The sequence below is a fragment of the Sapajus apella genome, unplaced genomic scaffold (assembly GCF_009761245.1).
Source record: "Sapajus apella isolate SASKATOON/1434 unplaced genomic scaffold, GSC_monkey_1.0 scaffold213, whole genome shotgun sequence".
Taxonomy (NCBI): Eukaryota; Metazoa; Chordata; class Mammalia; order Primates; family Cebidae; genus Sapajus; species Sapajus apella.
Window position 1 is genome coordinate 430,684 of NW_022437153.1, and position 16,279 is coordinate 446,962.

Genomic DNA, 16,279 nt, shown 5'->3' on the forward strand with positions numbered 1-16,279 from the left:
CCCCACAACCTCAGGAGACTCCGGGGCTGCCATGCAGTACTTCAGCACCAGACAGGGCCTTGCACAGTGTGTACTTGGTGCTGGGATCTGTCACCAGTGGAGAAAGCCACTGATGGCTTTGGGGTCAGCCAGAGCTGGGACAGGGTCAGGTCCTGTTCATGACTTGCTGGTGTGACTTTGGGCAACTTACTTGCCTCCCTGGGCCTCAGTTTCCCCACTAGCAAAACAAGAGGGGTTGTGACTCCAGAATGCTTGGTGGGAGCCATGGTGCACCCGGAAGGCAGTGGCCCCGCCTGGGAGAGGTGTGGGTGGGCGAGGCGCTCACCAACAAAGAGCAGCGTGAAGATGAGGGCGAGCTGGTAGACAGCGTGACCCAGGATGTTCTTCATCATGGTCCTGGAGATGAGCGGCTTGTTACGGCCGTACGGCTTCCTCAGCAGCAGGGTCTCCGTGGGCGGCTCAGTGGCCAGTGCCAGTGAGGCAAACGTGTCCATGATGAGGTTCACCCAGAGCATCTGCACGGCCTTCAGAGGGGAGTCCTGGGGACGGGCGGGAGAAAGCTGTCACTTTCTCGTCCACCTGCCGCTGTGAAGTGCTGGGCGGGCTCATCGTGTGGTGCCCACAGGCTCTTGCTAGAGGCTGGAGGCTGAACTGCCCCTTGGCTCCCCAACAGGCATGGAGCCATTCTCTGACACCCTCTCTGGAGAACATGCAGACCCGCCCACCTCAGCCCCATCTTCCCCACCAGGGGAAGTTGAGTCCCCCGCAGGCCCAATCACCACCAGCTCCCCGCCTTTTGGTAAATTCAGCTGCATCTCACCATCTTCCCCCTTACCCCCAGCCCCTGAGGAGGGGTCTCTCTTGGTTGAGGACAAGACCATTCCCACCACCTCCGGTGTGGGCTCCTGCGCCCTCCACCCTGCTGCCTCTTCCCCCTCGGGCTCTCCTACCAACAATGCCCATCCCTTGCCCTCAATTTATCCTCCCCTCTTATCATCCCACCTTACCTTAAAAAATCATTGTGCGTATCTATGACTTAAAAATGAATACATTTCAAGGTAGGAAATGTTGACAAATAAGGAATAGCAGAAGCAGCTAAAACTTGTCAAGGACCTCACTCCTTGTAGGTCACCGCTGTCCAGGTTCTGGGAGGGACCCTTCCAGGCCTGTCTCTGGCTGAGTGGAGCTGGGTCTGCTATTCCCATCCTTCCTCACACCCCCACACGTCTTGTCCACAGCAGCCAGACTTTGGTCCCTCCACACCTCCAGAATGCCCCCCTCCAATGTCACCAGCACGTCCCGTGTCATGAGTTGCAGGACCTCCTCTCCGCCTCATGTCCCTGACCTCGCCCCGGGACCAGGCCACTGCCTCCCATTCGCAGTCCTGACCTCAGTCTCCTGGTTGTCGTCCTCCCCTCCTCCTAACTCTGTGTTCCTGCCTTAGCCCCATTCTCCTCTCCCTGTGGCTTTAGCCACATCCACCTAGAGGCCTGTGGAACACCTCCTCCAGGAAGCCCCCAGAGCCTGTTAGCTCAACAGCCCGAACTGATTACTCTTCCCACCTCTGTACTCTCCCAAAGCCCCATATGCCTGCATCCCTTCCACTCAGCACCTCCCAGGTGTCATCACAGCCCCTGTTCCTGGCCCTTTCTCCCGCCTCCTCCCTGCCTCAGCCTTGCTCCCCCTGCCCCGGCCTCCCTACCCCAGGCCTTCTCTGATTCCATATGCCTCGGGGTCAAGCGTGCCTGTCCTCCTTGAGGACATGGCTTGCCACCAACTCAATCGAAGACCTCAGGCTGACAGTTGTCTCAGAACCTCAGTTTCCTGTCTGGCATCAGGACCTTTCTGGTCTCCAGGTTGCTGCTGCCCTGGTAGTGTCCCTCAAGCTGCCGCTAGAGGGAGCATCTCATCCACAGACCAGGAAAGAGGGCCCGTCTGAGCAAAAGGAAGCCCCCAGCCACCCTCCCAAGGCACTGAGGCTCTGGGCTGGGGTAGCTGGAGCTGCCACCTATATTCCCCCAGATCAGGAAGCAACAGAGAGGGGAGCAGTGTTCCAGAGCCACACAGCTCTTGGGGCAGTGCTGCACTCTGGGCCTCTGGGGACTGCTGCGGGTAGGGGCTTGTCTGCCCAGGTGGCTCCTGGGAGGGCTGGGCCTCGGGGATCCACTGGGGCTAAGGGAGACCCATCCTCGCCTCCCCGGCTGGGCTGGTTAGCCCCTGTGGGGAGGCAGCCAGGCGAGGTAACAGGAGGCTGCAAGGTCAATGGCAGGTCCCTGGCCAGTTTATCCTCTGAGCCTCAGTTTCTGTCTCTGTAAAATGGGATCTTCACAGTTCCCACCTCGTGGAGCTGCGACGAAGAAGCAGTGAGTCTGCAGACATCCTGGGCCTGCCTGCCAGGCTCAGTGCGTGCGGCTGCTCGAGACCCCGTCGTGGCATCTGACCAGACTCCTCTGTAACACTCCCAGTGAGCGACCCCCCCGACTCCCTCTGGCTGTCCCCACCCCGCACCTCCGAAGGTACTCCGAGCTCCAGCCCAGAGCCAGGCCCTCACTGGCTCTTTGTTTTCACCCCGCTGCCTGATCCCCCTTGGGCCCTGGCCTGCCCCTGCCTCCCTCTGCCCTCCTGGTGGCCAAGGACCCTGCCTTCTCTTGAGGATTCCCTCTCCTGCCTCCTGCAGTGAGGGCCAGGCTGTGAGCCTGACAGCTCCCATTTGCTGGGCGACCTTGAACAAGTCATGCCACCTCTCTGAGCCTCATGTCCTCAATTCCCCTGGGGCCAGTGCCTGCACCTGAGCTCTTCGATGCAGTTTGTGGCCCTAGCAGGCTCTCCATCGATGGGTACCTCATCCCCGGCTGTTCTGATGTGGATTACCCTAAGGGCTCCGAGCCTCTTTGGGGGTCTCTGCCTCCCCTGGGCTTTGGTATGGCCTCCTGAGGACCCACCTGCGTGATGCAGGCACCTGTGAAGGCCACAATCACGGCCACCACGTTGACTGTGAGCTGGAACTGCAAGAACTTGGAGATGCTGTCGTAGACGTTGCGGCCCCACATCACTGCCTTGACGATGCTGCTGAAATTGTCATCGGTAAGGATGATGTCTGAGGCCTCCTTGGCCACGTCAGTGCCTGCGATGCCCTGTAGGGACACGGACAGCAAGCTGGGTGGGGTGGCCAGGGGAGTTGACCACTTCTAGCATCGCCATCCTCACCCCTCCACATCCTCAGCTACGCAACTCCCCAGTACACACACCCAGTGGACTCAGCACAGCCAGACCATACAGGGACACCCCGCTCTTCGTGCTCCTCACAGACCCAGCCTCCTTCTCCCTCGGGAAGCCTCACCCTGGCCCCCTTTCCGGCTCTGTTCCCTTCTTCCTTAACCTGCAACTGCCCCCCTTCACACAGCTCCCCCAGAGCAAGGAGCATCCCATGCCTTTCCAGGAAGACCTCAGGGCCAGGCTGAGCCTTGAGAACAGTGGGCACATGTGGCGGATGGCAGGTGGGCCGAGTGAACTGGGAGCCCCAAGCAGCCAGCCCAAGGCCGTGTAGCCCAGTCTCCCCAGCCCCACCACCCAGGCCCTCTGCGGGCCGCTCCTACCATGGCGAAGCCCACGTCGGCCTTCTTGAGTGCAGGCCCATCGTTGGTCCCGTCCCCTGTCACGGCCACCACCTGCCGCTGCTCGGTGTGTGTGCTGTCAATGATGCCTGTGGGAGCGGGAGTGTGCTCAGGCCCTGGGCCACTCAGAGAGGGGGCAGCCCCGGCCAGCCATGGCCCTCGGAGGGGCCTGGCTGGGCATGGCTTCCTCTCTGGTCCCTGCCCAGCTGCCCCCTCTGTCCAGGCTCTTCCCAGCTCCAGGCTGGCCTACAGCTGCCAGCAGCATGCACTGGGCTCCTTATTGGGCCGGTGCCAGCTTGGGGCCCCCCGTGGCCCGGGCCCTACTCATCTCTCCAGCACCCTCTTTGCTGGCCACATTGGCACCCACCCTAACCAGAAACACTGCATCCTCTAACTGTGCTCAGGGCCCATTCTGCCTCTGCAGGCTCCCAGCGTTTCAGCAGGACCCCACCGTCTGTTCCTCCCAACGCCACTAGCCAGCACCTTCTCCCTGGGGAGTCCAGGCTTGTCGTGGAGGCCTTGGCTTTGCCATTTGCCAGTGACCTCCGCCCCACCATTCTGACCCTGACCTCTCTCCAGACATTCATCTTCAATAAAACATTCAGCAGTGAACAAAATGAATAGATGACATGCGCCCTAGTCACTGAGCTGGGGCCGGTGGAACAGGATGGGTGAAGGAGGTCATGGGTGAGGACCTGCAGAGTTTGTGGGACTCCTCATTCATGGGGCTCACAAGCAGGGATGTCCGTGGGCAGGTCAGGAATTTGTGTCAGCTTCCATGCATCTCTCTTTCATTCTGCACATCACATGTATCACCAAGACCTAACAATTCTGGCTCCAAAATCCCACCGAAACCCTTCCTTTTCTCTCTGTCCCCATCCTCTGCCACCAGCATCACTGAGTTTCCTCTCACTGACTCCGGGCTCCCCTTCCAACCTACTTCCCCACAGCAAGTCCAGGATCTAACACCCATATCTGAACCAGTCCCCTCCCCTAGAACATCATTCTGCTTGGCCTCAGGATAACATCCATGTTCTCAGCTCCACTTATGAAGTCCTCTTGACCAGGCCTCACCCACACCCTGACCTCTCCTCTCATCCCCTGGCCACCCCCGATCAGTGCTTGCAGTCCCACAGAGCTGGCCCCCACTGACCCCGTCTCTGCGTAGGCTGCTTCCTCCGCTAGAGGTACTCCTGTCACCCACCTGTACTGCATTTTTGGCTCAGATGCTGCTTTTCCCAAGAAGCCTTTCTAACCCTCTGAGGACCCCTGCCCACCGTAATCAGGCCCCTGTAACTCTATGTGCTGCTCCGTCCTTGTGCATCTCTCTGGTCTGTGCCTAGCAGACAGCGGCAGCTGGAATGAGGGGCGGAGTTCCACGACTTGGGGCACATGTCCCCCAGTGCTCTCTGCAGCTCTCCCCTCTTTCAGGCCCAGCTGCAGTGCTGTGTGTTCTGGGAATCGTCCTGGGCTGCTCCCGCCCAGCTGGCATCGAGCCCGCAGTTCCCCTGTCCCGGACTCAGACTCTCTGAGCTTGTCCACTGGGCACGTTAGGCCTGAGTCTCCACAGTTCCCTCAGTCAGCCTGGGGGCTCCTCCAAGGCAGGGGGGGGGGTCAAATTTCCGCCCTGTGGTTCCCGAGCAGCACGGACCTTTGCATGGCCCGAGCTGTGTGGAAAGCTGGGCGGAAACCTCTCCCCAGACCCCCTCCCTGACTCCAGTCTTGGGGTGGCCTGTGTGCAGCAGTCACCAGGGCCTTCCTGTGGTCACCTCCTATGGTCACATTTCTGTTCTGTCCCGCAGACCTCTCAGCAGCTATTCCCACCGTGGGCCACACCTTCCTCCTCCACAGGCCTCCTTCCTTGTCTTCCCCGCTCCACTCCCTCCTGGCCGTCCCCCTGCCCCTCTAGCCTCTGCCCCTTGGTCTCCTCTGGTAGGTTCTCAGCCTCCACCATCACTCAGGCAGCTCTTGGGTTCTGCAGCTCCTGTCTCCCCACCCACATGTGCCACCCAGGACTCTGTGTCAGGCCTGCTTTCCCTACTGGCTCAATGTCCAACTCTCTACTCCAACAGGTGTAGACTGAGGGGGTCCCAGACCCTTCTGCTCCTCATCCCTCCATGACATCCAAACCCCCCGCCCAGCTCAGACCCCTCCACCACCCACACTTTCCCAGACCTGCACCTGGCAGCTCCACTTGAGGTGTCGCCACTGAGGGCAGGTGACAACTCTTGAGGGGACAAGCCTGCTGGTCCCCCCGCTGCCAGGAAATGCTCTGCACTGCAGGCTTAGTTTTCTAAAGCGACGCTTCTACCCTTGAAACCCTCCTGGTGACAGGGTACAGGCCATGGCAGGTGCTCGTGGGAGGGGGTCCCTGCAGGATCTGCCGCCCCCGCACCTTCTCCAGTCTCCTGTAGCTTCCCTCTCCCGCCCCGAGGTCCTGGCCCAGGTCCTTGAAGGCACCTAGGGATCTCTGCCTCTAGCCCTTTGCAGAGCAGTTCCCTGCCTTGCCCCAAGCACAGGCCCCACCAACCCTGGAGCCCATCCACCTTCCATGGCCTGTGACCTACAGCCTCCCTAGTCCGAGTTAGAGGCCAGTGTCGGGCCCAGAGCCCCCCTGCCAGCAGTGCAGCCTTTTGCTCTATGCAGGGACCACTTATTCAATGCCTGCTGCATGCAACCTGGCCCAGGAATTCCATGTGGGCAGGACCATGCCTGCCCTGAGCAGGGCTGGCACCTAGCAGGGCCTCAGTAAACGGTCATGGAGAGAATGAGTGAAGGAATAGGGATCGTTGGGGGCCTTCTGCTCCCTTGTGGCTCTAAAGTTCTGGGTTTCTCTCCCCAGGCCAGATCTGCTTCCATTAATGTCGTTGGGCAGCACCTTTGAAAGAGGAATGCAGGATGTTTTAGGGCCGATCTCCGCTGGATACCTGCTCCCATAGCTATTTTACAAATGAGGAAACTGAGTCCCAGAGTGGGATTTGCCCAAGGCCACAGAGCAGGTCAATGGCAAAGCCAGGACCGTGTGACTCTAAAAATGCACAGTTGGCTGGGCGTAGTGGCTCCTGCCTGTAGTCCCAGCACTTTGGGAGGCCAAGGCGGGAGGATTGCTTGAGGCCAGGAGTTCGAGACCAGCCTGGGCAATATAGTGATAACTTGTCTCTATAAAGAATTTTAAAAAATTAACCAGGCACGTTGACATATACCTGTAGTGCTAGCTACTTGGGAGGCTGAGGCAGGAGGATTGCTTGAGCCTAGGAGTTTGAGGCTGCAGTGAGCAGTGATCGCACCACTGTACTCTAGCCTGGGTGACAGAGGGAGACCCTGTCTCAAATAAAATAAAAAAAAATAAAAATAAAGAGTGCCCAGCACCTGGCCACCTAGGCTCAGTGAGTGGTGCACTCTCCCTCCGGAGGGAGGAGCAAGACTTTTGCTTTTGGTCTCATCTCTCAGGTGGCTATCCCCAGGAGAGCTCATCCCTGGGGTCTTGGTCACAAATGTTGGTTGAGGGCCTCAGGGACCAGCAGACTAAGAGACTCAAACTTGTAAGCTCTGAGACCAGACTGAGAACGAGCAAAGTAGGCTGAGTGTCGGACGAGCAGCAGTAAGGACTGTGTAAAAGGTGAGAGAGCAAGATCTGCGTAGTATTTCAAATTCATCATTGAAAAAGGCGCTGCACTGGCCACATAGAACAGGTGCGTGGGTGACCCCACACATACCCAGGTCCATTGCTTCCTAGGGGAGTTGGAGGCCCAGAGAGAAGACTTCTGACCCCTTGCAGGCTCCCAGGGCTGAAAAGGGGGTGACATAAGGCTGTGCCCAGATGTGGAGAGTCTGGGGTGAGGGGCCCTTCCTGCCTGGGAAGAAGCAGCAAGTGCCAGGAGAGGAGGGCCCAGCTTCTGGCCTGCTGCTGGGCTTCAGGATCGCCCGTGCCCACCCAAGTCTTACCTTTAACCAGGGTATGCTTGTCCGTGGGGGAGGAGCGAGCCAGCACCCGCAGCTTTGGCCAGATCTTGTCAATTCGCTCCTGCTCAATCTGGAGAGGGATGGGGAAGGGGGCAGGTCGGTGGGGTCGGGGAGAGAAACTGAGGCCTGGAGAAGGGAGGGGACATGCCCAGAGTTACTGGGCTCTCAGCAGCACACCGGCTAGCTTCTGTACAATCATGCAGCACCCCGCCTCCCAGCCTCCATCTATGCGCGCGCCCCTGAGGACGCTACTCTGGGACACGCACCTCCCCCTTCTCGTTGCGGATCCTCCTGTTGAACTCCTTGCCCTCGAGGCACAGAAAGTCCTCCCCAGGGTGGATGATGCCACACTTGATGGCGATGGCCCGAGCCGTGTTGATATTGTCGCCAGTGACCATGCGGACTGTGATGCCTGCCCGCTGGCACTTGCGGATGGCTTCTGGGACCTGGGCAGGAGGGCAGGGGCTATGGGGGAGGGCACCACCTCAGGCAGGCCCCCCCATCTTCATGGCTTCCAGAGGAGCCCTTCTCACAGGCCGCTCTATTGAAAGGGGACTAGATGACTAGGAGATACTGATGGCACACATGGCACATGGGCCACAGCATCCCTTCCTGTGCCCATGGCAGACATTGTTAATTGATCACACATCCTTTGATTAAACCCTGATGTGGTTCGCACCACAGAGTCCCAGTGGCCACCACCTATTGACCATGATAGTCCATCTGGAGACAGAACCATTGGCTGTCTTGACCTGGGCGAAGACTTTGGAAAGACTTCCACGAACACCTCCTCAGATCTGGCCCCAGGTAAGCACGTGAACTTGTCCTTGCCTCATCCACATACACAGTTCCTGCAAACTTGACAAATCCATTTGTGTATTTTCAGTTTCTTGGGGGGACTTCTGCATTTGGGGGCATTTTACTTACAGAATGTGACACAAGTTTAGAATATTTATAAAGGATTATGCTTCATGTAAAATATACCATTTCTCTGCAATAATAAGGATAGGTCCTGCCCTCTCTGACTGTAATGACAGATGAATGTCTGGGACAATCAGGCTAGATCACAGCCAGCCAATCAGAAGCCACAGGGCTGCCTGGCCCCGCCTCACCCCAGCAGCTGGCCCTGAGCAGAGCTGAGGGTTCCCTGTGGAAATCAGCCTGGAGCTGCGGTAGCCCTTTATACACAACAGAAATCAATGGAATGAGTGATTCTTACTCGAGGGCAGTGACGAATAATAAAATATTTGCTGCAGAACATCTTTCAGTGCAAGAGAACATGTCAAGGACAGAAAATCCAGTTGTTTAAGACCACGGCACATTAGAATCTCCAGCCTGGAAGCCCTTAGTCCAACGTTCCCTCCCTGCACACCCCACAGTGACCAGGAGCGAATTCCAGCATCCACCCACCAAGCCACGGCAAAGGGAGTTGGAAAACTACTGATTGAGTTGTATTCCTCCCAAAACACAGACTGGAGCCCTAAGCCCCAGTACCTGTGAATGTGACCTTGCTTGGAGATAGGGTCATTATAGAGGTAATCCAGTTAAAATGAGCTCATCAGGGTAAGCCCTAATCCAACAGGACTGGAGTCCTTATAAAGAGGAAATCTGGACACAAAGACATGCAAAGGAGACGCCAGGCAGAAATCCGGGTGCTGCCTCTCCACTACAAGGAAGCCAAAGATGGCCAGTAAGCCACTGGAAGCTGGGAGAGAGGCAGGGACAGCGCCTCCCTACCGCCATTAGAAAGAACCAGGCCTGCTGACACCTTGGTCTCGGACAGACGTCCAGCCTCCAGGACCGTGAGACAACGAACTGCTGTTGTTTGAGCCACTCAGTTTGTGTGACTGTTACAGCAGCCCTAGAAAACTAGTACAGAGTGAGAAGGGGGGGCCAAGCCTGATTGGCACAGCTCCTGCCCGGGGCCACCTTTCTGCCCTCAGCAATGGGAAGAACAAGGACTGGCCTTGAATATCTGGCCTGTGTCCACTCCATCCACAGCAGCCGCCACTCCTTCAGTCGCCACCACTGTTGTCTCACGCTGGGTCACTGCCCAGCCTGCCTCTGGTCACCATGCCTCTGGCCTAGCCTCTCTTCCCCTACCCTGGCCACCAGTGACCTGTCTGAGTGTCAGGCTGTAGGGCTGCTCTCTTTCAGGGGCTCCACCCTCACGCCTTCAAGAGGAAACACGTACTTCTGAGCGTGGCTGTCTTGTGGCATGAGGAATGGATGTCGGGGAGGGCAGGGTCCCTGTAAGGAGGCCTCTCTAGCTACTGGAGTTGCCTAAGAGACTGGCTCTGTGGTGGCAGGTAGTGATCTCCCTGTTGTTGAAGGGTTAGAACAGGGCCAGCTGACCACCAGCCTCCTCTGGGGCTTATTTCCAGGGCCTGGGGAGAAGCCTTCCAGTGCCCACTCAGGGTTTGCGGGCCACGTGAGCCAGGCCTCTGCCTCGTGCTACAGCAGCTAATCACATAAGCAAACGTGACCTCATTTTTACAGAGCTGCAGGGAGTGGGGATGTGCAGTGTCCAAGATCCTGTTTACATAAGTTACTAATACACTCATGGCGGCTGTAACCTGGGCTGTGGCCCCCTGCTGTCTCCTGCCCCTAAGAACAGAAGGAGGTGCTGCTTCCTGGGAACACAGACCTTATCTGGCTCCTGTCTCTAAAAGGAGGAATTCAGGCTGCTGGTTTCAAAGATGCTGGAGGTCTTGGAGGTGGAAAGGACTTTGGGTCACTGACTCTGACCCTCTGCTCATTGCCTAGGTCTGTTCCCAGATGTCCTCAACAGATGGGCTGGTCAGCCTCTGCTTGCACACCCCTGATGACAGCGCACTCCCTCCCTCTAATGCTCACTGCTCCACTGTGGAACAAGTCTAGCTGATTCTTTTACATGACCTTTATTTTTTTCAGATAACAGAGCATTACCCTGAATCAGACCTGTACTGTTTGGAGGCAGGGTCTTTGGCACAGACCTATACAAAAGGCTCTGGGAACACAGAAGGGGGTTTTGTGCTACTGAGCATATGTGCTACTAAAGTGAGCACAGAGAGCGCTATTACTTTAGAAGAAAGTGGGTGGGGAGGAGAAATCAAGGAGGGCTTCCTGGAGGAGGCGATGTTTGAGCTGCCAACTGAGGCTCTAGTTCCTGGTATTGTGCCAGGGGGCTCAGGCTACACAGATGAACACAGATTAACCCTGGCCACAGAGAATTGCCCACTCTGCACTGGCAGAGAAGGCCTGAGGTGTGAATGGGCCTGAGGGCCATGCTGCAGGTGATCTGGAGGGGCTGAGGCTGAGGGAGGATGTGGGGCAGGGACTGGAGTCCATGAAGTTGGAGAGGGGCAGAAGGTGTTGGACCAGGGATATGCTCCTTCAGGCACTGGGAACTGTGGGAAGTTCTGAGCCAGGAATGAGGTGACTGGGGCTGCATTTTAGAAAGACTATCTTCTAGGCCTCTCTAAGCAAGCTGGCTTCATGAGAAAAAGGAGGCTAATTTTTGCAGACCCTATCCTTTCCTCTGTGCAGTGGGGAGAGGGCTTGGGGACCACAAGTCTGTGCTGGGCTCTGCTCTAGGGTCTCACATGAGCCCGGTTTCCTCATCTGTAAAAAGGGTACAATAGTATCCAACCCTTCAGCAAGGCTGGGGGGAACTCTGTGACGGCACAAACAGCCCAAGCACAGGATGAGCACATGGCACGCCTTTTTCAAGCTCCCTTCCTCTCATAAATGCAACAGGGCATTCTCGAGGCTGCAGCCCCTCCGCATCCCTTCCCACCTTCTTGCCCTGCCTGTGATGTCCCCTCTGAGGCCTGGAGAGCCCTCCCTCCCTTAGCCTCTATGTGTCAAGTCTTCCCATCTCGTAAGTGAAATGCTCTCTATTCACGAAGCCATTCCTGATTCTTGCAACCCAATGGAATGTCTCCTTAAGCTGCTCTCAGGACTTAATTTTGTGGCTCACTCATTCACTAATTGGACAAACAGCTCTGGAGCATCTAACTGCTCTGGACACTGAGGATCCAGAGATGATTAAGACTCAACCCCCAGAGGCATCGATCTGGTTGAAATATGCTTCCCACATCAATAAAATTGCTGTGAAATAAAAAATAAATAAATAAGTTTGGGAAAAAATGACTTCTTTCGCTAAAATTATCCTAGATATTTCTCACTGAGGAAAAGCAGCCAGGAAATGGGCGCTTCCTGTTTTCATTAAATAAAGGCTTTTAAACATCTGTTGTTTCTGGTGACAGCCGTTGTCGGTGACTCTGAGGGCTTCAAACACCCCCGGATAACCCGGCAAATCCCAGACCGCTGCTCTCCTGATGGCTTTATCGGCACTGGCTTCAATCAGCCTTGGAAAACGCACCCGCTGTAAGGGCCGACGGTGGGGTGTTTTGGCAAGGGTGTTTGATCTGCTCTGGTCTTTAGTCTTCTCCTGGGAGGGAGGCAATGTGGGAGAAGGGAAAGCAAGGGAGGTAAGCAAGTCAGGGAAAGCAAGGGGGATAGAGATTGTTTTTTTGCAGTTGTAAAATGAATCTTAGCGTGTCTGTAGGACCCTAGAGATGGTCCGGGCTGAGGGTTACCCTCTGGCTGAGCCTGCTAGGCTGGAGGCACCAGGCGGGAAGTTCATGTATGAGATTTATGGAGGGTAACAAAGAATTCTGTATAAAGGGTTGAGTCCAGGAGGACAGAGCCCAGGAGAGCTTGACAAAAAGCACAGCCACCATAGGCACACATGTTCCCTGAAGGTCGCCCCCCAAAATGGGGATAGTGGCTGCCTCTGAGGTGGGAACCAGGAAGCTAGAGGGGGCAGGAATGACCTACCTAAAAAACAGACAAATAAACAAAACCTTATCCACATGCCTCCTTGGGTCCTGATCCCTCCCACCCCACGTGGAGATGAGGAATCAGCAGGTCTGAGCTTTTATGCTGGCAAGTGGTGTCACCTGCAGCCCTGCTGTGCCCTCACTGTGAATGCTGGACAGTCTGATTCTCTCAGTTTTCAGGTAGGGAAACTGAGGCCGTCTGTGAGGGAATGGCAGGGGCAGAATTAGAACCCACGTCCCTCGAGTCTGCTGCATCACTTGAGTGAGTGACTGCTGTGAAATGGTTTATGATTCCTATGTAGACACCCCAGGGGTGGGCCAACAGGAGAGAGGGCGGACCACGCAGACGCCCTGACTGAAGGAAGTGGAGAAAGATGTGAGGTTAAGTCTTCCAGTCAACTAGCTCTCTCTCTGGGGATGTCGGAGCTTGGGAGGGACCCAAGGGGCACCTGGGCCGACCTCCCATTTCACAGATGAAAACACCGAGGCTCACAGAGGGAAGTGGCTTGTTAGCGGCCAAGCTGGAGGTTGGAGGTTGGTTCCAGGTCTCCCTTTCCCAGAGTCTGTGCCTGCAGCCAACTTCTCTGGATGACCACGCTGTCAAGAGAGCAGCTCTGCCCCTCAGGCCCTGGGCATGGGGAGCGCTCGTCCTTGTCCTCATCTGCTTATCCTCTTGACTTGGAACTACTTGTCCTTTCCTTTTTTTTTGGCAACCAGGCAAAGGCCCTGAGGCAGGGAGGCAGAATACCTGTTCTGATCTGGGTTCACCAGTCACTTTGGGCACATCACCGTCCCCCTTTGCCTCAGTGTTTTCTTCTGCAAATCGGGGTTTGTTGGGAAAGGTGTTTGCACTAGATCAGCCACTCAAGCCTCAAGTCATGCCCTGTTAGTGACGTGAAATTTTAGTGGGTGGTGACCAACATTTTAAAAAAGAAATAAAGAAACAGAAGAAGAGACAATAGTTAAGTGCATCCTATTATTTTGTGAAACTCTTGTTTTGGTGAAGTGTGTGTGTTCACTGAGTCATGACATAAAATACATTTCTTATTGTGGGTCATGATCAAATAACAGTTTGTGTCTGCTGCTGTCTTCCGTTCACCTAAGGGATGCTTCCAAGGCAAGGTGGTGAGCCAGGAGCTCTGGAGGGGTGGGGGAACTGCGGGGTTGGGAAGGACAGGGGAGCCACAGGGTGTGGGCAGGCCAACCTCGAGTGCTGCACAAGCACGAAGAGATTTCAGTAAGGAGATAACACATCACAGCGAGGCCTGAACCCATTAGCAGCTGGTAATGAGTGGGTGTCCACAGGGAGGCTGATAAACGGCCTGTCTGTCCATGGAGAGAGAGGCGTGCAGAAAAGCACGTGTGGGCTTCACTGCCAAGCTCCAGGGGCATTAATTGTCTTTGCTGTTTTAGGATCTTGATAGGAGTGTGGAGGCCATAATGACACCCCCACAGGAGGGTGTGTGCGTGTGCGTGTGTGTGTGCGTGTGTGTGTGTGTGAGAGAGAGAGAGAGGGAGAGAGAGAGATAGGATAGGAGGATTAGACACGTGTGGAAGATTGGGGTTCCAGTCCCATTCATTCTCATTCATTCATTCCACAAACACTCATGGAACACCTTTGGTAGGCCGGGCTGTGTGTCGAGGGCTGTTATGTCCCTGGATTTAGGGTAACAAAATCCACTGGAGAGGGGATGAAGGAAGGAGACCCATGGATGTGGGCCACTTATCTGGTGCCAGATGCTCTGCTTGTTGCTTTAGATGCATAATCTGAGCCTTCATAATACCCCGGAGGGGGTGTTTGTGATACCATTATTATGCCCAGTATGTAGATGAGGCTCAGGGAAGTTATGTAACTGGTCCAACGTCACACAGCCAGGTATGCGGTCACTCAGGATCACAGATCTGTCTGATGTCTGAGCTCACACTTTGACCCTGCTCCCTGCTGCCTAAAATGTCAAAGTCCATGCCTGTAACCTGGTTTCATTTTTCTTTGGAACGCAGAGTTTTACAACATCAGGGCCACTTGGAGGGCATCTTGTCTATCCCTTTTACTTTAAAGAAAGGGACACTGAGGTTCAGAGAGGAGTAGGGAATGGCCAGAGACCCCCAGAGACCAGTGTCAGGGTAGGTCCACCGAGGAGTGGAGGAGGTGGGCCCGCAAAGCATCAGCACTAAATCTTACAGCCAAGGCCAATCCGGACCCAGCCAGGCCTGGCCAGGGCATCCGGTCTGGACCCAGCAGCTGAGTGAATCCTGGGAGGATGCGGAAGCTGGCTCCTCCTGCACCTTGCCTCATGCCCTGGGTGCTCCCCTGGGGCCTGGCAGTGTGAGCTGACTCACTCTGCCCACCCATGCAGTGTTTTGGAGATTCAGGACGGCTTCCTGTGCTCCCCACAGCCTCTCTTCAGCCTGGGCGGCCCCACAGACCACACATCCTATCCTCCCCTGACCCTGGAAGCTCCAGCATTGAGCTCTTGGCCTTTCCCACCCAGGTGCAGATTCAGCTAAAGGAGGCTAAAGACCTACTGTGTGCTGAGCACCCCACTAGGTGTACTGATAGGTATCACCTCCCTTGATCTTTGTGAAGTGGGTGCTGTCAGCCCCCTTCCCTTCAGTTAACTTTCTAGCTCTGTTCTCCCAGAACCCTGATAAAGGTAGACTCAGCTGTGTTCCTAGGCCAGATTGCTAGGGCACACTGGCTGCGAAACTGCATCTGCACTGGGAGAACTATACATACCGACAGGGACACCACACTTCAGGTTTTCCTGAGAGCAATGACCTTTGCTATTGGGTGTGTCCTCTGCAGGGACCCTGGAATCCAGGCTTGTAGATTTGTTACAAGAGATCCTGGCTCCTGCAGGGCAAGAGCTTTCTAAGGCAGGGCAGTCCCTACACCTGTCCCTTGGGGGACCAGAGGGAAGAGCTCGTGGTGGCTGGGTGGACAGCTTGAGGACTGCCCCCATGACAGAGCAATGCCTGCTGGCAGCCTGCGGGTTCTGTGTCCTTCTGGCTGACCCATGCCATGTGTGGTCTACACTGTGGTCTACACCGTTTCTCACGGACGATCCTCTTATGAGGATTGGGGAAGGAGATCCCCATGGGCGCTGTGTGGAAACGGAGGCTCAGAGAGGTGAAGTGACTTATTCCAGGTCACCCAGGTGGCTGGCCTCGTTCCCCTGAGCTGGCTGGCCCCGGGGCCTACCTCTGGTCGCACGGGGTCCTCGATGCCCACCACGCAGATGCAGGTGAGGTCGTTGAGGATGTCATTCTCGTTGTCCCAGTCCGGCTCAGGGCTGCTGGGGAAGTCGCGGTAGGCCACGCAGATAGTGCGGAGCCCGTCGCAAGCCATGGGCTCAATCACCTTCTTTACCATCTCATCCCGGTCGCGGGGCCGGAAGACACGGGGCTCTCCCGCCCCGTTGAGGATTTTGCAGCACCTGTGGGAAGATGGAAGGGAGATGGGGAGCCCAGGGAATGCTCCTTCTGAACGGCTCGAAGTCTGCCTCCCCACCCTAGTGATGCCCCGCTGGCTGTGGCTGGTCATGCAGTGCCCATCCAGTCCATCTCCCAGGCAGGGTGAAATCAGGCATCCATCCTGCAATTTCTGCCCAGGCCACTCAGCAAGTGCAGCCCCACTTTGATGTGTTACATGTTCACAAGATTCATCTGAAGTAACATTCCCACAGCCGAAATGGTTTACCAAGCACTTACAACCCAGGCTAGCAGTTCTTGACACTGCCTGCACATTAGAATTGCTTGGGGGAGCCTTTAATAAATATCCATGTGTGAGCCTTGCCCCAGAGGTTCCAGTTCAATTTGTCTGGGGTGAATCAATTTTTTTTTTTAAATACTCCTCGGAGTGATTCCAATGTGTAG

The 16,279-nt window shown here is 56.0% G+C and overlaps 1 protein-coding gene across 12 annotated transcripts in view; it reads right to left on the reverse strand.

Moving 5' to 3' along the window:
• Positions 1–16,279, reverse strand: part of ATP2B2 (ATPase plasma membrane Ca2+ transporting 2) — a 302,597-nt gene that overhangs the window by 18,179 nt on the left and 268,139 nt on the right. For all 12 annotated transcript variants that reach the window (XM_032270594.1, XM_032270601.1, XM_032270600.1 and 9 more), the window contains 6 exons: positions 15,606–15,840; positions 7,844–8,023; positions 7,560–7,647; positions 3,597–3,703; positions 2,943–3,134; positions 326–539 (listed from right to left, as the gene is read on the reverse strand). In XM_032270594.1, the coding sequence (XP_032126485.1) occupies positions 326–539; positions 2,943–3,134; positions 3,597–3,703; positions 7,560–7,647; positions 7,844–8,023; positions 15,606–15,840 (1,016 nt within the window). The remainder of the gene's footprint in view (positions 1–325; positions 540–2,942; positions 3,135–3,596; positions 3,704–7,559; positions 7,648–7,843; positions 8,024–15,605; positions 15,841–16,279) is intronic.